Here is a 23,950-nt window from a genome sequence, read left to right on the forward strand (position 1 = left end):
CCACTGCAAGGCTTCTCCCCACTACTAAAAAAACCTCAGAAGATTATTATTATTATTATTGTTTAAAAGACCACGTGAGTAACGCACTGCATCCACCACGCCATTAGGCAAGATGAAGTGGCAGACTTAAGGTGGTTCCTTCTGGGGAAGGACCACTTCAGATTGCTGGTGAGGGGGGCGGAATCGGATTTGAGAAGAAATCCACCCCCCCCACACACAAAGGACTCTGCGCGGAGCACATTAGTACACAATGGAGAAGAGGTTAAGGAAGTTGTTTTTTTAGGGGGGTTGTGTAAACATCGGAGGCTATGTCCACAATACCGCGCCCGATGCACACACCTGAAGTGGTACAGTCCACAATCCAAGCACCTCGTTCTGCCTAATGCGTCGAATTTATCGTGCGTAAAGAGATGGAGCCGAGGGGGGTACCCTACTCTTTAGCTGCTCTGAGGCGTATAGGACGGCGCTTAGTAGGGCGGAGGAGACCTCTGCTCGGAGGTTTGCTACTTGTCTTTGGAGCGTAAATGGAGACCTCGGGGGCTACTCGAAGCTCTTATTCCAGCAGTAGGGAAAACACTTTGTGAGGTGCTCTTAAAGCCAAACCAACTTAGTTCCTCCAACTAAAGTGGGACCACGCTTGTCTCGCCACATCCCACCCCCCCATCCCTTTGGAAAGGTGGCCATATGCCACTCTCTTCTGTGCCTCGGCACAAAGACTTTCCCCTCTCTCGCAAACACATATACACTCCATTCACTGAAATCGTCGAGTTTTAGAATATCTTGCCCAGTACAGTATTTTTGACAACTGGAAAGTGACGGTGGCTCGGTGGCACGATTTATTTAGTGTCTAAAATACAGGACTTTTTGTTGTTGTTTTTTGGAAAAAGAGAAAAATAAACAAGAAGTTTACGTGCCGTGAAGAAGTTTATGCGCTGTCTCGCCCACTCGCGTGAGACAGATTTCTTTCCCACTCAACTCTGATTAAATATATTCACGTTCTGTGTTGTTGTTGTTTAAAAGCCATTCCTCCCAGATATGAACAAAGTTGATCATCCCATCCATCATCAGTCGATGAAGGAGCTGATCACAGAGAATTATGAGGTGGAACTGAACTGAGAAAGGTTGCACAACAGATAAAAGCAGACGAGAGGAGAGCGACCGCGGTTTCTCATTATTGATCAGCGATCAGTTCCCCCCTCCCTCCTGTTGTGGATAGAAACCGCGATTTATTTATTTTTTGTGGTTGGTCGTAAACATGTAACTTTGGGAATTAATTTTTATTCCACTCCAAGTTTCTGTTTTTAACTGAATGGCATCGAAATTCCAAGTAAGGCGTTCTTAGGGTCGGGCTGCAAATAACCAGGAGCAAAGGAGCAAAGGAGCCCATTCCTAAGGGTCGAGATCCCTTCGCCCCCCCATAAAATATTTGATCCCCCCAAGTTGATGGGCATTGTCATTCAAATATTTTATTCAAGTTGACATTCCTGTGCAAGAGGAAGATGGGCTTAGCGGGACAATCGACTGGGAACTTCACCTGCGGAGGCAGCTCGGTTGAAATGGGCGCCATCAGCCGAGCGAAACCACTAACCTCCTTCATTTCTGGGCGAAGGGGCGGGGGCTTGCGCAGGAGACTTTCCCCCGCGTCGATTGCGTCCTTGCCCTTTTCAACCCTGGGGATAAAGTCTGTGCGGTGATTCTTCCCAAGTCTTTACAAGGTGATTTCCAACCCTCGCCTTGTCTCCCCTGTTTCTTTGGCCTCGGTGGATCGCTCTTTCAGAGGCATTGCTGTCATCCTAAGGAAGGAAGGAAGGAAAGAGCAGCAAGAGTGAATCCCGTTCCTACAAGCACCTGATTCTTTATTTAATTGAGTTAAGATGGGGCCCGTGCTTCTGCAATCCTCCCTGCTTTCCTTAGAATAATCCTGTGCGTTTCAAGTTCCTTTTTAGCTGGCCATGCCAGGTCTTCCCTCCGCATCCGCGGATCAGATCAGATCACATCAAGTTGACGATTGAGAGAGAGAGGAGTTATCTTTAATGGGAAGGCATCAGACATCCCGTAGGCTAGCAACAGTGGTCTTCCCCCTATATGTGTGTGTGTGTGTGTGTTTCAATATACACAAACACACAGAGCGCACACTTTCAGACAAGAGGAGCGCGCAGGAATCGAGGCTGAGGCGCTCTTGTAAATCAATCCACCTAGACCTCAATCCTGGCAAAGCGAAGGAAGGTTGCATTGTGCGCCAAACAGCGTCTCCCCCCCCCCTTGATGCGTCTATTGGGGAGCGGGGGGTGGGGGTGGGGTGGGGAGGAGACGTTTGGCAGCTCCCTTCATCCCTCGTTTCCAATCACGCTCTTGGCTCCTTCGTTTTTCTTTACGGCAAGGTCTCCCTCACCTGATCACTGATGGAGTGCTAAGCAGGCAGACCTCGCAGCTTTGCGAATACTGGCAGGTAGGGTCCGATTTCATTATTATTATTGTTATTTATTAATTTATTATTATTGCTTTTCATTTGCTGGGAAGGGGAATTTCTATTAGTATTACTACTAGCCGCATTTCTACATGGGATTATAGATGCCCTCAAAAGCAAGGCGCTGTGGTAAGATGCCAGAGGTTAGACATTTGCGCCAGTTCTCCATAGAGGTGCGGTGGAGATTGCGATTGCGGAGCGGCGGACGGGAAGAGAGAGAAAGGGAAGAGAAAGAGCGGAACTCTCATTCCCCACCCCCACCTCCAATTAGCTTGTTTATTTTAATTAACGCAGGAATCCTTTGCGAGAAGGACCAACCTCCTCCTCTTGGTTACATCACCGCGTCTCTCCCTTCCGTCCCTCCATCCCCAAACCCATCCCCCTTTCCTACCCCTTAAGGAGGAACCACTTTGGGGGCCCCCAAATAAACACCCCTTTCTAGAGCTCTTCAGGTAAGACGCTGCCTCGAACGTTTGCTACGGATCTCAGGGTTGTTGCTGCTAATAATGATGATGATGGCGATAAAAATAAGAACAATAACTTTTATAACAGCAACCTGCATTTCCTCAGGTGTGTTCCCATTTAAGGCATGGAGACGTGTTTTGAAGAGGTGTTTGGGTGCCTTATCTGGACAGGATCCGGTCGGTTGTGGAGCTGGCAGGTTTGGGGGCTGCTTCAAGGGAAGAAGGGGTTTCTTTGAGCCGCGGGGGTTTTGCATCTGGGCTCGCCAGAAATAAAACCAGCCCTCCTTTTGCAATGTGAATTTTTACGCGCTCCCCGTGCGCCTTTTCCCTACCTCGGTTGGCCTCGCCTCGCCGGCAAACTGGCTTAAGTCGCAGGCGGGCAAGGTATACAAGGAGAGCTTCCATTATTAGCTCCAGAAGCCCTTCTCTTGAAACCCCCTTCGCGTTAGAGACCCGGCGGCCGCCTCCCCCCCCCCTTTTACGCTTCTCTTTCTCTGGCTGGGGGCTGGAGACCTGCAATCCGGCGCCAGGGGCTTTTCTGTCCGCTTCTTAAAAGCCCCTCGTTGCTTTGCTCCAAATCATCCCTTTTTTTTTCTTTCAGTTTAATCGGGTAGGAGAAAACTTTTATTTCTCTTTCTCATCTGAATATGGGCATCCTTGGAAGGTTTCTTTTGCTTCTTGCCCGTTGGTCCCGGCACAAATGAGTAATAGTTTAAAAAATAATAATAATGAGGGAACCTCAGTAAACAGCAAAAAAAAGTGGTTCTTGAGACAGCCGGATGAAACAGACAGGGGAAGGAAGGCGAGCCGAAGCTTGGTACCTCTGGAACCTGAAATTGAAAAAACAACATCCCTGAAACGGAGTCCCCAATTAAGACTAATAAGAAAGGGAGACTTATCTTGGAGGGACTTTTGCCTCGTTTCCCTTGTTTGGCATTTTGATTCCGTTCCGGCGCTTGATGTGCGTGTGAGATTCAGGAGGCGGTTACCAAAACAATTCTGCTCCTTCTGGGCGCTTCCTTTGTTTTTTCTAAAATATAGGTGTGCTGCGCTCTTCAATACAATGGGCTTGAACCAGGCTCACTTAAGCAAGTCTCACTGATGTCAAGGAAAGGATCTGAGCACGTGCTTCGTTGAATCCAAGGAAGCCCTGAACTTTTGTGCTCACTAGGTGCCTGTAAGATGCATCTTCAGTGGAGCTTACTCCCATGGAAGTGTGAGTAGGCTTGCACCCTTAACCGTAATATTAAGGGTCCCTTCAGCCTATACATCTATGATTAAGAGTGCAATCCTTTGCCAACTCAGATGAGAGTAAGCCCCACTGAAGACACCCTGGGACCTTTTGCTTTCTCAATGCCATCATCACACTCTGGAGCCAACCTGGAGACAGTTATGTTTCATCGCCAGCCAGCTCTGGAGGCCCCGAACAGGGATTATAACGTTCCAAACATAGCTAGATCTATCGTTAGCTCCCTCTGGCAGAGGAGAAGATCAGGAAGCGGTGTCTTTTGAAAGGCTGGGGGACGTTTGAGATCCAAGATTCCCCTGAAAGGAGGAATCTGTTGGTGACTTTTGGTCCACAGTCACTCACACGATGAAGAGTGACTCGCCTTGTCCCTTTACGCAGTGATGTGGATAGAATCAGTCACCCTTCTGAGTCTCTCTCTCTCTCTCTCTCTCTCTCTCTCTCTCTCTCTCTCACACACACACACACACACACACACACACACACACACACACACACACTTTCAGGTCCCCACTGCTCTATTAAAATGAAGCCAGGCCACTTTCTGTTCAGAGGGAGCCAGTGCATAGAGCAAAATGATTAGCCGCCTCCGCTTTCGGGTTTCCTTATCCTTCCTCTGTCTAATTATTTGTTGGTCAGTTATTAATCCGCACGTGGATACTTTGTCCTGGAGCCAAAGACAAGCCCCCTTCACGCTGTAATAGGCTTTAGACCCTCGCCTGTGGCGGAACAGGGGCCGGACGGAGGGTTCCAGTGGTTCCCCTCCCCATCTCCTCTCTTCTCTTGATAATCGCTTGGATTTCTATTTTATTTCTTTAAACCCTCTCGCCGGAGCATGTTCCTCGCCTGTGCCAAAGCCCGGCTGCTTCGCAGGCTCGCCGCCAACGGTTTTGTTGCAGAGGCTGGGGGAGCCTTTTACCGGGGGATTAGCCCGAGCCGAACAAATCGCCCCCATCCATCCTCCACGCGCCTTGAAGCGCGGAGTGCAAAATCTGGAGCTTTGTGTTTCACTACACCCCCCGTATTCCGCTCCCCCCCAAAAAAAACCCTTCTCCTTCTACGACAATGGACAAGCCTGATGGCCGTGTGGAAACGACGCTTGTCACTATCTACCATTTAACGCTCCGACAAGGAGCGCCGATTATCTGTTATATTCAGATTCTGTTGTAAGAACAGGCTTGGTTCCCTCCCCTTTGGCGCTTCATCTATACGAAACGATGATTATGATAACAAACGCAACAACGATAGCAATCCACTCTATTTGTTATTAATTATGATGGTGGCAATAATTATGATAATACAGTAAATAAATCCCCGTTTATACAGAGCGTCCGGGAGCTTCTGCGCCCATTGGCTCCACAATGCTTGACACCCCCCAAAAAATGTTTTTCCTAATTTGGGGCGTCTACAAGCTCTGTTTCCCTGCAGGCCCAAACAGGGAAGGGCCTTCTCTTCCAAACCCAAAGTATATGCCAACAAACAGGCAACCCTCCTTTAACCGCTGGCTTTCACCTTGCGCGTCCTCTAGGATTTCCCGAGCGCGGCTGCATCTCTCCGCCTCTCCCACCAGCAACTTGTCTCCTCCTGCCCCCAATTGCTCACATACCCGGGGGGTATTTTGCCAGCTCTTCCTCCGAGACGCCTCCTTCGCCCCCTCCAGCCTTCCTGCAAGCGGCAGCCCTTTCCAGCTTCTCGAGGAAAAAAAGGGAGACCTGGTAAAAAGAAATTGAAGGAGATTCACCTTGACTGCTGAAAGAAAGGCCTTCGGAAACTCGCCGGCTCTTCGCAGGAAACTCCTCAACATCCTTTCTCCGGGGGGAAGACCCGGGAGGTGCTGCTGTCCAACACAACACGCCTTATGGCGAGAATCCTTTTCGCCCTTGACCTGTGAGGAAACCCCCATTAAAGTCGGTGTGGGGTTCGTTTTTGGGCAGAGAAGCATAGGATCGGATTGCGCCCTTGCGCAAGAGCAGCAGCAGTGTTTGGGGGTGCTTCCGAGGACGGTGGGTTTTGGATGAGTGTGTTTAGATAAGGTGGGGACACTCGGGTCTCCTTGGCTGAGTTCTTGCAGAAAAGGAAACACGTCGTCGTCATTTCTGTAGTTATTAATTCCCCCAATCCCCTTGCAACAACACCGCGAGGTAGTTTTTGTGTGAAGGATCAGGCACCGAAGGGAGTCGTCTCAAAACTATCAAAACTTGACCCAGAACAACTTTAGGGTTGCTTTTCATGAATGAAGCGTGCGTTCCCAACTCTAGAGAAAAGGAGGCGGGGTTTTGGTTACGTTATTATTTCGCTTCCCCTCCCGTCTAAATTTAGGACACGATCCAGCCAAAGGGAAGCTCTGTCAAGATCCTCATTGGTTTCAAGGGGAGAACTCTCCCTGGGCTTTTCAGTTTTCAGTTTTGCGCCTTAAGATTGGAAGCACCTAGCGGCTGCAGCGGCTGGGAAGGACCCAGCGTTTTTTGTTCTGCTCCTGCCGCCGTTCCGGCTTTACCTTCAAGAACAAGCAAAGGAGTCTGGAGGGGGAAGGGAAGGGAAGCAAGCAACTTCCCAAGTGCTCTCGCTTTTGATTCCAGACCCAGGAAGGAAAAGAGCTTCAGCCCGGAAATGGTTTTTCTGGGGTTCTTCTGACCCGCTTCCAGGAGAGGAGAGGGAGCCTTCAAATCCTTTCCAGAGCGCTCACCTGGAGAAATCACCTTTCTAGAGATCACTTTTTCCATCGGAACCTCCAGTTCCAAGACAGAAAGATGAAAAGGCGAAAGCAAAGATAGGCAGACAGACAGTATAGTTAGACCGTCATCATTTGGGAACCAGGAGATCAATTGCGCGTTTATGGTTTAAACTGCAGGTACCCGGTCTGCAACCTTAGTGTTGCACACTAAACATGTTCACTTAAAAGCAATCCTGTAAGTGTGCTTGGAGACCTAAGAAGAGTCCTACTGGACATCGGGCCAGCGACCACCCAAAGCCAGCAGCCTGTTTTCACAATGGTAATCTAGATGCCTCTGGGAAGCCCGGAAGCTGGACCTGGTTGAGCCCTCGGCGCCCTGGCTTCGAGCGCAGCAGGACTTCGAGTCGCCGACCCTTATGCGCAGAAGCAGCCTAGGAGTCTCTCTCTCTCTGTGGAGAGAATGCAAAGTATGGTTCGTGTCACAAGAGGAGAGTGGCTGGAGAGGGCGGCGAGGACGAGGCCTAGCCCAGCGCCCCAGTGAGGAACATAAGAATAGTTTTAGGTCCCTTCCCATTATTGGAGCCCAGCATTCTGTCTCCCAACTGCGCTCGGCCAAGTGTCTCTTCGCGCTCAAGAAGCGCGAGGGAGACGGCGGCCTGTACCATTTTGCTGTTGCCCCTAGCTGGCTTTAATTTTAGCAAATAACAGCAAACAAACAAATAAATAAATGACGGTGAAGATAATATATACAGTATATGTAAAAACCATTTATCCCACCAATGGGCATCATGTGACTGAAGCATTCGGGATCCTGTCCTGACTGTGAAAGTGGCTTTCCTAGTAAGAGTCAAACTTGCCTTCTTGCTTGTCAGTTACCAGTATTAACCCGCCCTTCCATTACATCAAATGGAAATGAATTTCACGGTTGCTGTTGTTTTTAGTGCATATCGCCTTTCAGCTGGAGTGCCAAAGGCGCTTGACAGTAAAACCTTATGGAGCTTTAGAACGAAGCTCCTTTTGACTCCACAGCTCCGACCTCTTAAATATCCACATACCCTCTTTTGACCCGGATCTGTAAAGGTGTTTAAAACAACGAGAACAAGTGTGGTTTTTATCACCTACTAAACGGTTTTAGACCTGGCGGTTCAGATAACATCCAAACGACAGAGCGACCCGCACTTTTCCTGCCAACAAAATCTGATCCGTCCCGTCAACGAGCAAATCTTAAACTGCCCCTCTTTTTCACTCCTAGCCTCACATTCCTGTAGATCAGCTTAACCCTATCCGTGTCTGCTCAGAACACAGCTCCAGTCGTAGGCTGCAATCCTGTACGCGTTTCCCCGGGAGCCAGCCGCATCTAACGCAGTGGGGCGCATCTAATGCAGTGGTTGCGCGCTTAGGCTGCAATCCTACGCCCACGGAAGAGCCTGTTCATGACGTTCAAGTGGACATGTTTCTCAAGAGACGTGTCTGACTACCACTGAGAGCGGAGGCCGCAGCCACACTTATATGTGGATCCGGAGAGGCTTGACCCACAGTGGGACTTCCGAGGGATTCACCGGAACGAGCTCATAGTGCTGCAGGTTCTGCTCCATTCAAAGCCATCGCAATTCTCCTCTAGGATTCCAGAGGGGCGGCATTGCGCCCAAGGAAAGTCTTTCCATTGTAACCTTTTCCGGCCATCCAATCTCTCTCTCTCTCTCTCTCTCTCTCTCTCTCTCTCTCTCTCTCTGTGTGTGTGTGTGTGTGTGTGTGTGTGTAGGTCCTGCCACAAACAAGCTTGATCCGTGAAAAGTCCTAGGTCTGTCCTTTCTTTCTCTCCCTCTCTCTCTCTCTCTCTCTCTCTCTGTTCCTCCACCGGTTTCTGCGTCTTAGATTCCCCTTTCAATGGGAGATTTCTCTCCTAATTGCATTACTTACAGTAAATAGACAGCCCTGCTGTTCTGGGCTGTGGCGTGCCAACAGAAAGAGAGGAATTCTCTCTGTGTGTGTGTGTGTTTCAAAAAATTATAATCCAAGCTTATTTCACTTGATTGGCTTTCTCTTCTCGGTTCGAATGTGTTTTCTGAGTTGCTTTCTGCCTTTCGACCGGCTGATGCAGAGGGAGAGACCTATCCAGACGCAAAGGGCGCCCTTTTCCATCCCACCCTCGCGCCCCACGACTAAAGAACCACTAACAAACAGTGGGGGGAGGAAGGTTATCTCTTCCAGCCCTGTAAGGTCCGTGGCTTGGAAGGAAAGTGTTTGGGGGGAAGGCAGTGGAGGCTAGTGATGCCATTTCAGGAGTCACACTAGACTCTGCGGCGGGTATTTCTGAAGGGAGACTTGCTTCAGGGGAGGTCAGGAAACAGCCGGTCGGGGCAGCAGTGTGAAAAGGCAACAGGGAGGCGAAAAGGGGAAATAAATGTACCAAAGAGAGGGGGGAGAAAGAGATGAGGATTCCTGTGTTGGCCCTAAACCTATACGATTTTCCCAAGGTGGAAGGGTCCGGCAAATGCCATGGACCAAGCTGTGTCCGGAGGGCGGAAACAGCTGGCTTCCCAGGTGCGCTTTCCTTTCTGCCTGGAGAAGAGCGCTGTGGGACTGGAAGCTTGCGTCCCACAGCTGAGCAACTCCGCTGATCCAACGAAAGGGGTTTTCTCGATCACATGATAATGGCTGAAAGCCATTAAAGACTTGAATCCTCAACTACTAAACCCCACCCCATTAGGGAGTTCCCTAAACCTGCTATTCCTTACTTCAAATATGTTCTCAAATTGAGGTTAATGTCTTTCTCGGTTCAGTTCTTCCCTTACTCTAACATTATACCACGCGTCCCCTGCCTTTTTTGTCTTAGGAGGTCTGGAATTAGATCAAACCCATACTTTTAAACACTAAAACGGTAAGAAAGAGAAGTTTCTTCTTTCGGGTCCGCCTACGAGAGATGAAAAGGGCTTCTCCAGAAAAGGCGTCCCCCAACACGCGCAAAGTCCCGCTTCCCGATCCCCAACCTGCGAGATTTCTTAAATCTGCTCCCTTGGTTCTTTCTCGTGGAATTGGGGACCATGGAAGCGATCAGGGGTTCCCTCCGGAGTAACCGGCTTGCCACTCTTGAGGGCGCGATCCCGCTCAACGGAAGCATCTGTGAGATTGCTAACCGCGTAAAAATGTGCGCAGTGCGATCCTGTGCACCTTGGCCGGGAAGTCGGTCAGTGGATTGATCTTAAAATCCTCCCTCCCTCCCAAGAAGGCGCGCGCAGGATGGCAGCCACGTGCTTTCCCGGCTTGCTCAGCTCAAGGTGGGACTTGGGGATTTGCTTAAGGTGGAGAAGATTGTGTCTCTTTCTTTCTTTCCAGCAAAGTCCCTCCAAAGCCCAGATTCATTCAAAGAAATCCGCCTTATTTCTCTCTCTCTTACACACACACTTTCCCATTGTTAAAATGCGTTTTGAACTTGAGTACTGAACGCCGGATGGGGATTTGAGGAAGGGAGATGGACTGGAGGAGGAGGAGGGGGTGCGGGTGAGGGTGGGAGGAGCAGGAATACAATCTGGGCCCACACAAGCCAGCCCCCTAAAAAAAAAGGCCCCCTCCCTCCTCGTGGTTGCAGGGGGGGGGTCTGGCTCTCCCCCTCCCTAGGAATATTTGTCACCGCTCTTGCCCATCTCTGTGGGGGCTGAGAGGAGTTTGACAGCTCTTTGTTGTCTGTATAAGAAGGGAGTTTGCGGGGAGGGAGGGAGAGTTGGGGGGGGGGAAAGCTGGTGGCAGCTCGCGGGCGAGAACTCCTCCTCCTGAATTATCCAAAATGGGTTGGCTTTCGCCTCCAACAAATTGGACGGAGCCGCAGAGAGCAGCAGTCCCAAATCCGACCTAGAGGCAAGTGGGAACTTTTCAAGCAACCAGGGATCGCTGCTTGGAGAAATAACCGACCCCCCCTTCCCCTGCACCCCCCCTTACAAACCTTCTTTGCTTTTAATTTGTGTATTTCTTTTATTTTTATAAGTATATTAATCTCCCCTTTTGGGGGCCATAATAGCTTTTGCTCACCTCCCACTCCTACAAAAAACAAACAAACTCCCGTTTTTCTAGTTCAGGAAGCTGCAAGACAAGTCTCCGCTTCGTGGGTTTTTGCTTCGTCTCTGCTCTGCCCAATCCCTCCTTTCCCCTTTTTATTTCTTCTTCTTCACACTTTTTTCTCTCCTTCCTCCCTTTTTTGGGGTCCGGCGTCGTTTCCCTCCTTGCCCGCCCAGGAAGGCGCCTTCTCCTTGCGCCACGAGGCGGGGGGCAACCCCGCAAGAGACCCTCCTCCTCCTCCTCCTCCTCGCCGTCCGTCCGTCCGTCCGTCCCGCCTCGTCTGCCTTCCGGGCCCGGAGCCGCGACGCTGCTTCCCCGCGGGCTGTCTCGCCTCTTCTGCCGCCGCCGCCTCCTCCGCCTCCCGGCGCTTCGGATGCTCTAGCCCAAGACTCTGGGGCCTGTATATGGAAATAGTGGGGTGTCGAGCCGAAGGAACCGCTTGCCCCTTCCGCTCCCCAGCCATGCTTTTCCACGGCATCTCCGGAGGCCACATCCAAGGCATCATGGAGGAGATGGAGAGGAGGTCCAAGACCGAGTCGCGCCTGGCCAAAGGCGCCCAGATGAACGGCCGGGAAGCGGTAAGGAGCCATAGGGGCATAGGGGGTGTCGGGGGAAGACGCGGGTCGCCAACCTAAGGGACGGGAAGGCAAGGGAAGAGGCAGAGCGGGAGGAAAAATAAAAGTGTAGCTAGAAGAGAATCAACCAACCCAAATATTGCAGGGGCATTGGAGCCTCTTGTTCCCATTCCCGACAGTTTCTCCTCGCAAAGTCAGCTTTTTGCTTGCTTACATCCAAGCCGAGCTTGCCCAGATCGCGGGCTTCCCTGAACTCTGCGAAAGTTGCAGTTTTAAAAAGAGCCTTTCTCCACTTGGAATTCCGGGAGGATTTTTATTCGGCCGTTTTGAATAGCCACATTTCACTATCTATATATTGCAGCAAGAGCCTACGAATATTGTGAAATCAGCTTGAGTTTTCATTCCAAGTAAGGTCAAGGAAGAGTTCAGTCCTGTTCGGGGTGGTTTTGTTTGTTTGTTTTTGTTTCGTGTTTTTTTAAAAAAATGTGATGCAAATAAAAACGAAAGCGGGGTCCAATCAAAAAGTCCAGCCCGTCTGAATTAAGTAAAAACATATAAATTTACTAGAGAAGACGCTCCCCTTGAGTTGAGTGGGACTTACTTCCGAGTAAAGAATCTCAAGTTTGTTCTGGATCATTGCAGGTTGCGGTTAAAACCATATATTTACCCCACGCATGCATGCACTTATATATACAGTCCAGTATAAGCTTAGCAGCCGGGTCCTAATAAAACGCATTTATTCGGAAGCAAGTCCGGGAGCATTTGCCTTTTGTTATGTTATGGATTAAATCTGATTGCAACAGGGCTGGAAGTAATGTTTAATATCTCTGTGTCTAGCAAGAAGCGGAGGCAGTAATTTGCGCGCTGCCGTAATTTCTACACCTTGGCGGAGTTTCACTCCCATCCGCATACCCAACATCGCCATTTATATAAAAGCATTTCCTTTGACTTTCCCCCCCAAAAAAATTCGGACAAGATTTCTTCCCGAACAAACTGCAAAGGCCCATTTAAAGTCCAACATAACTATCAACACACAGTGTTTGTGGAGAGGGTGAAGAGACCCGACTTAAAACGAAATATTCTCTTTCTAAACTCCTCGAATGCTGGGAAGGAATTCTTTTCGGCTAATATATAGATTACCTTCGCTTTTCAATCCTAATGGCGCAGCTTGGGCGGGGGGGGGGACGGGGGAGTACAGCACCAAAACAGAACAGAAATCGGTAGTGATATTAAGTTTAGAGAAAGGGCTGGTTCTCTCCGCCGCCGCCGCCCCCCCCCCCCAGCTTCCGGAAATGGTAATAAAAATGTCTCATAATTTTCACCGGAATTGCATTGAGGAGCATGAAGTAAATCCAGAGCTGCACGCAGGCTAAGCCGCTTCCTTTCAGATGGTTTAATTCCCCGAGAACTCTCTCTGTGTGTGAAAGATGAAGGAAGTTTCCTTTTGCTCCTAAATCTCAGAGCTTCCGTTGAGCACCCACAATGAACCGAAGGAATGGCCTGCAGAAAACTCAGCCTCGCCTCTTTGAACCGGCCTCTGGGTCCTCTCCCCATCCCCCACCAAGTTCATTAAGGAATTGGAGCAGGCTGGAGGGGGGGGGAAAGGCTCTGCTTGGCATTTCAAGCGCTTCCCTCCTCCCAGGGCTTTTTTGGGGGGTGGGGTAGGCAGATGATTTCCCCTTCTTCTCTTTTTGGGATTCAACGGTATTCGTATTTTTAATCAGCCGGAGGCTTAGTGGCGTCTCCCAAAAGAATCCTTTCTCTGCACTCCTCTGATTTTCTTTCTTTCTTTCAAAAGATAAACTTTTGGAGAAAACAAAAGCAACACACAAACCCCCTGCATCCATTCAGATTTTCATAAGATGTCGTCGGCTTGGGAGAGCTTCTCCCGCCTTCCTGACTGATCGCATTTTGGATGCAAAAATCCAGGCGATTATATATATATATATTATAGAAGTGGGAGATGGGTGGGAAACGACGTTTAGTCTTTATTTGGCATTTCCACCACTCTGAAGAATTTGATCTTTCTTTCCAAACTTCTGCAATCCGGTCCAACTCAGAGATGTTAGGCCCGATGTGATAAAAGGGATTTTCTTTCAGTAAACATGGTTTGGATGGAGCTTTTAAAATCCTACTTTTAAACTGGAGCCAGACTTCCTCGGGGAAGTCGCCCCTCAGCTCCCTCCCCCCTTTTTTGGTAATGAAGTCTTATTGACCGAGTATTTTTTAGGGCTTCGCCTCTGACTATTTGCAAGAGAACGGAGCTGCTTTCGGTTTGCCGCCTTCGGGTCTTGCTTGGGAAGAAGCTTCTCCTTTGTAGGAGGCAAAAATTAAAAATAAAATAAAAATAAAAATGATGGAAATAAAAAAATCCTGGCCGTGGGCACGAAAACAGGGGGGGTGGAGAGAGTTAAACTCGGTATCTTTGGAGCACAGAAAAACGTAGAAGTAAAACCTTGCTTTGCAATCCGCTCCGTAAGTCCAGATCTTCCGCGGTAAAAGAGCGATTTCTTCGCATTTCTAAGGCAGTCCGGCTGAAAGTCCCAAGTCTGGGTCCTTGGAAAGCGCAGAGTCTGGAAAAACGCGACGCAAAACCCACCCAAACCGCCTTGTAGTGGGAAATGAGGCCATGGCTAAGCAATAGCCTTTGGGTGCTGGAAACGGCGAAACCCCTGTGGATTCTCCTGGCAAAAGTTATTTAGGGGTTGCCCTTCCTTGAGACCCACTGCGTATGGCCTTAATGAGGGTTCGTGGGGATCCTGGGTGGGTCTGATCCTGCAGCCCTGCTTTGTTCCCATTCCTCCCGGAGTTGTTGTTGAGTGTGGCTCTCCTTCCGCAGAATATGCCCCCGCTGAGCCCGGAGAAGCCTGCCTTGTGCGCCGGCTGCGGAGGGAAGATCTCCGACAGATACTACCTGCTGGCGGTGGACAAGCAGTGGCACCTGCGGTGTCTTAAGTGCTGTGAATGTAAACTGGCGCTGGAGTCCGAGCTCACCTGCTTCGCCAAGGACGGCAGCATTTACTGCAAGGAGGATTATTACAGGTAAAGCACCCCAGGGAGGGGGGGAAGAAGGGACCCCGGTTGGGGAGCGCCACGTGGCCCTCTGGGACAGCAAAAGACCGCCCCCCCTCCTCCCGACCAGAAAAGGTGGCTCCACAATCCTGGCTCAATTGGATTTTCCTGGGAGAAATTAACCAGAAGCCGAGGAGCACTTCACACGTGCATGATTTCCACTTGGGTCGCGTTCGCACAGATACGGTTTTATCAGTCTGCGCTGGCTCAACTGCTTACACACTGGGGTTCAACTGCCCCGCTGAAAATGACTTTCACGTGTGAATGGTGGAAACCACCCCCCCCCAATGTGGGAAGCTCAGCAAGAGCTTTCATGTCCTCTCCGATTGTTATGGTCTTCGAGGGCGTCGCTTCAGGCGCTTAGATGCTGGGGTGGCGAAATCAAAGTGGCGCACGTGATGTCCGCGTGTAGCACTGAGCGTGTGTGTGTGTGAAATGTTGCGGCGCGGAAACGAACAAACATTGGGTCATATAAAAGTCCTGTTCTAGATTTCAGAAGGAATGCGTGCATCACTTGGGTGGGTGTGAGAGAAAGCGCGGATGGCAGCGCTTGGTCTGCGAGGGGACCATTCACACATGCAATATAATCGCCCTTTGAGTTGCGCACGTGTAAATACGCCCTCCAAGGCCTCGGCTTAAGTGCAAAGGACAGCCTAGAAGAGGGCTGGGAGAATGCAAATTCGGCTATCACCCCCCGCCCCAATAACTCCTTGCTAGTAGAGGAAGGGCAGCCTTAGCTCTCTCACTTCCGCATGGGACGCTGGCAGGGAAAGTGCCTCCTTTTCCAGAGCATCGGGATACAATTCAAAGCAGCGGGAGGGAGGCTTGAAAAACGGTCCTGGGCATGGGCGGGCTATATCCTTCCCAAAACATTCCTGCCAAAAAAACCCCCCTCCAACACGCACACTAAGCTGTGTGTTCATCCGAGTTTGCTTCCAAACCTGAATCGGGTCGCCGTTTTGCAGCTCAAGAAGCCAAGTCTCCTTGCGTTGAATTTCAGTGAGATTTGCTGGGCTGCAAACCCTAACCCTGTGAGCTTGGAAGGAAGCCCCATCGCACGATTCAATTGTTAGGATCGCAACAGTCCCTGTTGAGCAGCAAGGCTGCTGCCCTCATTAAGCCGGCTGTGTCATATACCGCGGGCCTTGAAACCAGCGGCGCGGGCCACACTGCTGGTCCGGAGGAGACGCTCTCCTGAGCCCGCAGCAGGCGGGCGACAGCTTGGCCTGGCCAGGCTTGGCTCTCCATCCTGCAGCTCCGCCAGTCCCTCGCTGTTGAACCGGATCCGGCCCTCCCGCTGGGCAGCCTGGCCGCGCGCTCTTGTTCGCGCTGAGCTGACCTCAGACAAGCCTTGTTTGTGCGGGACCCCCCCCCCCTTGCTTAAAGAGACGCATCCGGATTTAGCCAGGTCCCTCCCAGCCTTTCCGAGTGAATTATAACACTCCTGTTTACACCCCGGCCCGAAGCTAGAACAATTGCCCATTGATTTCCAACCAAGAGAAACGGACTCCAAGAGACGTGCGCCTGGAAGCAGAGGTGCAATCCGGAGTCAGTGCCACTGACCGACTTCGAAGGGATGGGGCATAGGGTTGCAGTTAATGAAATCTCCCAAAAATTATGGGAAAGGGTATTGTTTACTTGCCCCCTCCCCCCTTTCCTTTCCTTTGGACAGCTTTTGAGAAACCTAGGAAACCTAAACTTAAAGACGATGTCCCGCTGTATTCTCAGCTTTATTTCGCAGCCTTTCCGCAAAACGAATCTGCTAAAAGGCTCAGATGATCCTGATAGAGCCAAAATAAATATGCGTGCCTAGAATCACACCAGCTTCCCGGCTCCACAGAACTCCTCCCCGGAGAGCATGATCAGTGTATACCGGTGCAATGTGTGAAACTCTTCCTCTCTCGGGATGGAATGAGCAAAGTTAGCCTATTTCGGAGCAGGGCACAAGGAAGCGTGTTCCTGAATGCCTTAGTTTGGAGGTCCTGCGGTTGTCAACTCAGAGCCTGCTCCCTGCTCTCTACCTCCCTCTTCCAGTCGAAAAAGGACGAAATTGATTGGGGGTGTGTGGATAGCGAAATGTCCTGGAGCATCAGATTTGGATTTCGAGAGCTATGGAGATTTGTCAGGAGGAACTTCCAGGATATCTAGATTCAGAGCTTTTTTAGGTTTCCCACTTAGAAGACTTAGTTGAGCCTGTCAGCTTAAACCGTCGTAAAGAGCACGTCTGAATGCGTGCAAAGTGCAGTTGCCACTAAAAAGGCAACCGTGGAACTATCAAATCTGAGGTTTCGGTGCTCAGTTGAATCCCAGAGACTCCTCGACCCCCTCCCGGCAACGTGGATGAGTTGACTCCTTGCCTGATGGGGGGCGTCATAATATTTGGTTCTGTGGGCTGTCTCCCTCTTTCATTACAAAAATGGAGATGTGGGCTGACGTGCTAAGCAAGCCTCAAAAGTTTAGTCGATCAACTGGTTAGACGAATCGTTGAAACGCTTGAAAGATGCATGCCTATATACATTGGTGCTAGGGTTTCCAATAACAAAAATATTCATATATAGTACAGTGTATTACATATTTTTCATTCTCGGGTGAGGCCTGCAGCAACCACACTGGTACACTTCGTTCCCTCCCCTTCAGTTTATTCCTTTCCAAAGCATACCGATTGGAAAGTGTGACCAATCGAGGGACGGTCCTTTTAATCGGGTGACAACCGTAGGAACCAGCACGTGTGCCAAGGGCATAAAGCATATTTGCTCCTTAAAAATGCGGGGGCGGGGGAGGATCCCGCCATTTTTGCCATCTGGATAGTCTCGCTACAATCGCTGGGAGGAATGGGGAACTCAGGCAGGCACATGAGATAACGGGGGGAGACAGGTGGGGATCCCGGAGCATGTTAAGAGAGCTTGCTGTGACGGTTTGGGGGCAGGATCCGGCCCAAAGGAATGGCTTAGAAGTCCGGTTAATTCCAAAGGAGAGATTTAACCTCTCCAGGCCCCAGTGGAACTGAACTGTGGCCTTATTCTGCACCCCTCTCACTCCTCTACCTGTGGACGAAGAAGGAAAGCCTGTTGGGTCCAATGGGGCGTAATCGCAGGTAACGGGGCGCCCCGGGAGTAGCAGGAGAACCGGAAAAATCCCCCTCCCCTTGAGCTAGATCATATCCACTCTCCTGTGTGTGTTTTTTCACTTTCACTTTCCTTCTGTCTTCAAAAACAAAAAACACTGATTTATCGTCTCTCTCTCCTCCCATATTTGAAATGGGGCACCTGAAGTCTCATTTCTGTGTCCGATTTTTTTTAAAAAAGTCCTTGCTACTCCGGATTTAGAAGAGCGCCAGGCCACTCTTGCAAAAGCTTTAAAATAAAAATAAAATAAACGAAAAATGAAACCCTAGCCATCCGTTGCCCAACCAAGACCCCCGTTTCTCCTTCGCCACAACTTTGTAAGCCCTTGACGCGTGTAGCCCATGCAGACGACCACGTCGGTTGGTTTCTCGTGAAAACTACGCGCATCTTCTCCTCTCGGCCTCCTGAGGGTTGGCAGGCCGCTTGACGCGGCACCAGGTCCGCAAGCGTGGTCGTCTGGATGGGCTCGGCGTGCCCGCTGGCCCCTCCTGCCGCCCGCTGGCTCTAACGCTGTGCGCTCTTCCCTTCAGAAGGTTCTCCGTGCAGCGCTGTGCCCGCTGCCACCTGGGCATCTCGGCCTCGGAGATGGTGATGCGCGCCCGGGACTCGGTGTACCACCTGAGCTGTTTCACCTGCACCACGTGCAACAAGACGCTGACGACGGGCGACCACTTCGGCATGAAGGACAACGTGGTCTACTGCCGGGCGCACTTCGAGAGCCTGCTGCAGGGCACCGATCCTGCCTCCTACCCGCCTCCGCAGCTGAGCTACACCGAGCTGGCGGCCAAGGGAGGAGGCCTGGCGCTGCCTTACTTCAACGGCACCGGCACGGTCCAGAAAGGCCGGCCCAGGAAGAGGAAGAGCCCGGCCTTGGGCGTGGACCTCGTCAGTTACAATTCAGGTGGGTGGCGACCCCGCAACTAGCCCTCCGGGGCTACCGCGGGGGGAAGGGAGGGGTCAGCCTTCCTCGAGGAACCAGTCGCCTCGCTGGGTTGGGCGTGGGCCTCAAGCTCGCCCTACACGCCTATAAAGGCCGATTCACACGTGACACGCCGCCGACACGGGGAGGGTGGCAAACTCGCTCGATTTCCCACGGGTTTCTGCCTCTCTGAACCCCCCCCCCCTGGGAAGTGCTTACTTCCAGAGAAGAAAGGCGGGGAAGGGGTGGCATCTTAAAGGTTAGCAAGCTGGCTCGCATGAGCTTTTTGTGGGCTAGAGAGAATCAGATGCCGTGTAGGTAAAATATTCGATGTAAAGAGGGCACGCCCCATTCAACTCAATGGGACTTAGTTCTTCTGACGCAACGTGTGCTCCACTGAATTCCCTCCCGCCCTTGGCATTTATTTTCAGATTTAGGTTAAGGATTCCGCACAGAGAAAAAAATAATATCCCAAGCAGCTCACTGACCTAAGGAGGGGAAACTACCGGGATATTTCTTCTTTTCTCTAGAACGCTCTTTTTTGGCTCTTAGAGGACCGAATTACGACCTACTTTGACTTTAAAGATAGGACACAAATACCTTTTGATTTAATTTAACTCGACTTCACTGGGACACGAGAGTTTAGTTTGAATCAGAACAGAAGCAGCTTGCTTTCCATAGAGGTGGTGGCTGCGGCTGCGGCTGGGGGGGCTAATTTTTAGTGCTTCCGAATGTCCAAAGCCCTCCACCTATTACAGTACTTCGTTGTAATCCTTGAACCAGCCCTGTGAGGTAGTCCACTATTATGATCCCCAGGTGACAGATAAAAGCGAAGGAGAGGGGGATTTCCTTCCTTGAAGCCCCTTAAAGTTTGTGTGGCAGAGGAGAGATCGGGGCTGGGGAATCGGATATGTTTCTGACGACGGGATCCTCTGAATCTCTGTTCAGAAGCAGGTTCCCCAGTGTTAAACGGGCTTTACTCCCAGCTAAATGCGCATAGCGCGCCTCGCTGAACTCAATCGGACCGACCTAGGAGAAGACGCGCGTAAATTTACGCACTAAGCTACAGCAACGAAAAGTTCATTTCTCAGCCATTGCACTTCTCATGGCTGGCTGAGAATTAGGCGGTCCGATCAATTATACTTGCTGAAATATCAGCAATACCATATTACTGGGTGTTGTTGGGAGGGAAACAACCCTCGCAATCCGCCTGAAACGCAAGGGAGAATTATTTTCTGGTGATAGTGTGACCATCATCAGGACGCGCAGCCCAACCCCATTTTCTGCCGGGTCTAGTCTCGTTTCTAAGAGCCTAGAGTCCTTCCAGGTTTCAGGATATATTGGCCTCAATTCGAAACCGAGACGACTGCCCGTCGGATGCGTAAAGGGGAGCGCAAGCCTCGGCGGGGCCCCCGCAGACTGTGCCGCGACCTCCAATTTAGCCGTGAAATCGCCCCCTCGGAGGAGGTCCCTGAGCATGAAATTTGTGGTTTGCTCGAATAGAGGCGCTCCGCGTTGCTTTGTCCCTGGCTGGATGGGTGGGTGGTGAATGCGCGCAACTAAAGCTAAACACGGAGCTGGGTGTATGTTTGAGAGAATCTGAGCTCATAGGAAGAAGAAGAAAAATGAAATTGGGTGGGTAGGGGGAGAGTTGACCCTGTTGAATCTGAACCATTCTCAGGGAAAAGAAAGTCAGGGCCCGGGGTTTCTGTTTTGCAATACGGATTAACCTGAAATGATGCGCTCCGCTCTCCTAACGAACATGGGAATCTGCCTCATTCTGCCATCTATTGTCCACCAAGACTGGCAGCTGCTCCCCCGGGGCTTCAGATGGAGGGCATTCCCAGCCCTGCCTGGAGATGCCGAGGCCTGAACCCGGGACCTCCTGCCTGCAAAGCAGACAGATGCTGTGCCAGTGCGCTCCTGCTCCAATCCGCGCTAAGCGAGTTTTGCTTGCTTGTCTACTGGAAAGCGCCTTGCTCCGGATTTCACTCTCCCGCGCTAGCTGGAGGCACGAAGCCTCTCCTTCTTTCCTCGCCCCCCCCCCACCTTTGGCAAGGAAGAGCGAGGCAATTTCGTGTCCTCTGATGCGGAGGGAGGGGGGGGAGCTAGAAGAGGAGGAAGCCGAGTTTTAATTGTTGGCTGTTAATTGGAGATGACACTGGAATCTCTGGCAGCGGAGCCGCTTCTAGGCTAGGCGAGATGTAGGAAGGCGAAGCGAGAGCGCGCGCTGAGGCGCCTCTCCTCTCCAAGGGGGCTGGGCAGAAGGAGTGGGGGGAGAGAGACTGAAGGAAGGGCTGGGGGGCTGGGCAAGGCACTGGGATTGCTTTCAGAGCGTTATGCGTATTCATCCCACCCCAAATTAACAGAACTCCAGCCAATATATGGAATATAGATTTCAAACAATGCATGCACACAATCTTGGAACGGGCAGAAATCGTGGGGATGGGCTGCAATCCTGTTGCCCCTCACCTTAAACCATACCCCTCAACCCCCCATTTTCTAGCTTTTACTCTGAAAAATTATTAAGTTTCTCGTATTTGTAGAACCGGAGACAGGAGGCAAACGGTACGGGTCTTCCCACTGAAAACGTAGACTGCTCCTCAATTTCAAGGTTTTACTTTGCCCGCTCGGGAAAAAAATAATCCTGCAACTGCCCAGCTCAGAACGACCCCAAATCATATTTGCCAGACAGAGAATCCTAGCTATCTTTTGAACAGGAGTGGGTCACGATCCAGCAGAAATGGAAACATTTTTTTAAAGCCCCAGTACGGAGGAGCTTTCCGTTGCAATCTTGTGCCTGGGTCTACTTTCCAGTAGAACACAGTGACATTTCCCTTCCGAGTAAATCCGCTGCCGAACAGCGCAATCCCATGCGCGTCTATTCAGAAAAAAGAATCAGACATTCCTCTCAGGTAAAAAAGTACGTAGGACTTCAGAAGCCATCAAAGTGATTCGACCGGGTTGGATTGTACCATTTTCCTCCCACACCAGAATCACGACCCCCTGTTGTTTGAAAATAGTTGATTTCAGTGAAGGCTTAAGTTCCTGCCTTGGGCAACTTTCGTTAAAGGCTTGGGAGCATCGGATTCGTTGCGATCATTCCTTTTCGCTTCAGAGCGTCTCTCTCTCTCGCTCTCCCTCCTTTTTCAAGGAACAAAGCAACCCTCCCTAGAAAATCGCTCTTAAAACAGAGCACTTTTTTTTCCAGAAGGAGACAAAAGAAAAAGTGTTCAGTGTTTTCTGGAAAGTCATGTTAATTTGGAGATAGAGAGCGAGAGACAGAGCAGACAGATGGAAAAGACTATACCAAGACGGCGTGCGCTAGTTTAAGGGCTTCCAACTTCTCCCCAAATGAAAATCGGCCCTCATTCGTTTGGATGTCGTGTGTAGGAGAATTTCCCTGTGGATCATGTCCATAACCGGTTAAATATAATAAACTGGATAGGGAGGGGGTGGGGGGAAAGAGGAGTCAAGTTGGCGTTGTTCATCTTTTGATGCTTACTCTAATTTGGCTGGAAAAGTGAAAGGCAAAACCCCAAACCACCGGAGTGGGTTGTCCTCAAATTAGACAACCTGCCTCTTTGTGCTATTTATTGCAGAGCAGATCCGTGTCTCCAAAGGGAGGCAGAAGGGACTAGCCTAGAATGTTACTGAGTTAATTTCAGAGAATTAAACCTTAATCGTGAACACACATGATATCTGCAGAAACAAGGGCCGTTTACATTAATTACAGACAGGATTGTGGTCTGAAGGTCCCATGGTTTTCAACAGGAGAATGAAGCACCTGCTTACATCTTTGCCCAAATCTATGATTTTGATTTTTTTTTAGTGCTTAACGTTGGTTAGATCACGTGCAAAATGAATACAGAGCACTTCCTTATTTCAGGATGTAGAAATAAGCAAGTGCTCCAGTCACGCAGAAATGATAAGCTAAATCTCAACTTTCTACTCTGTTTCTGATCAGAGTTACTAGGAAGTAAGAATCGCAAGGCAAGAGTGCATTCAGAGAGTCTAGGCTGTCATCCTTCTCCCTTAGTTTTGTTGTTGTCTTCACTTGGCCTGTAATAATAGAGGAACTGGTTTATTTAGCACAGGTGTAGAGAACTTTTGAACCCCCCATGTTAATGAACTACAGTTCCCATCAGCCCTAGCAAGCATGCCTAATGGCCAGGAATGATCGGAGGTGCAGTCCAGTAATATTTGGAGAGCTAAAGGTTCCCCATACCTTTTTTTAATAAAATATTTATTAAAATTTTACAACAAACATAGGTTCAAAGAACCAAAAAAAAACTATACCAAAGATTACACATAAACAAAAGGTTCCCCATACCTGATTTAGCTGGAGGAAAGAACCTGGCAACAGCCTACTTCATTAGATGTGAGGGTACTGCCTATGAAATCTCAAGTCAAATAAGCCAGTTAGCAACACAATCCTATGTATGCCTACCTAGAAGTAAGTCTCATTGAGTTTGGTAGAGCCTACTCCCAGGTAAATGGGTACAGGATTGGCACCTAGGTCATCTTTGCACAATGCCACCTCTCACTTTCCCCACACCTATAATGCAAAGGTAAAATTGACCAAAGTAGGTACCATGTTTAGAAACAGCTACCTTCTGCTTTCTGTTCCCCATTAACAAGATTCTAAAGGATACACAAATAGGGGGAATGAGGTTCCAATGTGCTGTTAGGGGAGTGTGTGTGTGTGTGTGTGTGTGTGTGTGAGAGAGAGAGAGAGAGAGAGAGAGAGAGAGAGAGAGAGAGAGACCATCTACTTGCCTGTAATGGGCCACTTTAGATTTCCACCCATGCCAAATGCATCCCTGATTTCTAATTCCTAGCAATGCAAACTCCCGGGTAAAATTGCAGGTTCCAGATGGAATTCTGTGTATGCATCTTTGGGTGTAATGGTGAAACCCTAGAAGGAAGTTCCACCGAGCTCTATAAAACTTGTTCCCAGTTGTTTGTCTAGGACTGCAGCTGAAGTCCCATTGAATAAAACAGGACATGCCTTTTGGAAAATGCGCATAGGTTTGCATTGTTACTTAGAACTACAAGCTGACTGCAATGCACATGTGGTCCAGTTTCCCATATTATGGTATCATTTGGCTAATTACTGGGGTGAGGGGCCTCTCCTAGTTTGAAGGTTCCCCCCTGCAGTGGGAAGATCTCCTGTTCATGGGCAAAGCCCACCTGTCAGGCAGCAATGTTAGGGTGCTTTGTTATCCTGGACCACTTTCAAAACATACGGCACATTTTATTAATCACCTGTGCTGCCTTTGCAGTTTTCAAGCAAAACCACAACATTGGCCATTGGCTATGATGTACATTTGATTTTCCAAATGGCTTTCTGTT

At 50.0% G+C, this 23,950-nt stretch overlaps 1 protein-coding gene and 1 long non-coding RNA gene across 5 annotated transcripts in view; one reads left to right on the forward strand and one right to left on the reverse strand.

Moving 5' to 3' along the window:
• The first annotated feature begins 2,286 nt into the window (after nt 1-2,286).
• Nucleotides 2,287-23,950, forward strand: part of LHX9 (LIM homeobox 9) — a 46,726-nt gene continuing 25,062 nt past the window's right edge. Inside the window, exons 1-4 of one of the 3 annotated variants that reach the window (XM_082225534.1) lie at nt 2,287-2,449; nt 11,081-11,482; nt 14,319-14,521; nt 18,207-18,577. In XM_082225534.1, the coding sequence (XP_082081660.1) occupies nt 11,309-11,482; nt 14,319-14,521; nt 18,207-18,577 (748 nt within the window). In that variant the 5' untranslated portion in view covers nt 2,287-2,449; nt 11,081-11,308. Of the gene's footprint in view, nt 2,450-10,576; nt 11,483-14,318; nt 14,522-18,206; nt 18,578-23,950 lie in introns of those variants that run through there. The other 2 variants (XM_082225532.1, XM_082225533.1) reach the window with 2 other exon arrangements.
• The window catches only part of LOC309533911, a 49,028-nt gene continuing 27,538 nt past the window's right edge, over nt 2,461-23,950 (reverse strand). The window contains exons 3-4 of one of the 2 annotated variants that reach the window (XR_014220522.1): nt 5,784-5,889; nt 2,461-3,761 (exon numbers count right to left, since the gene is read on the reverse strand). This is a non-coding gene — a long non-coding RNA (uncharacterized lncRNA). The remainder of the gene's footprint in view (nt 3,762-5,783; nt 5,890-23,950) is intronic. The other variant, XR_014220523.1, reaches the window with a different exon arrangement.

This window comes from Podarcis vaucheri (assembly GCF_965113315.1).
Source record: "Podarcis vaucheri genome assembly, chromosome: 6".
Lineage (NCBI taxonomy): Eukaryota > Metazoa > Chordata > Lepidosauria > Squamata > Lacertidae > Podarcis > Podarcis vaucheri.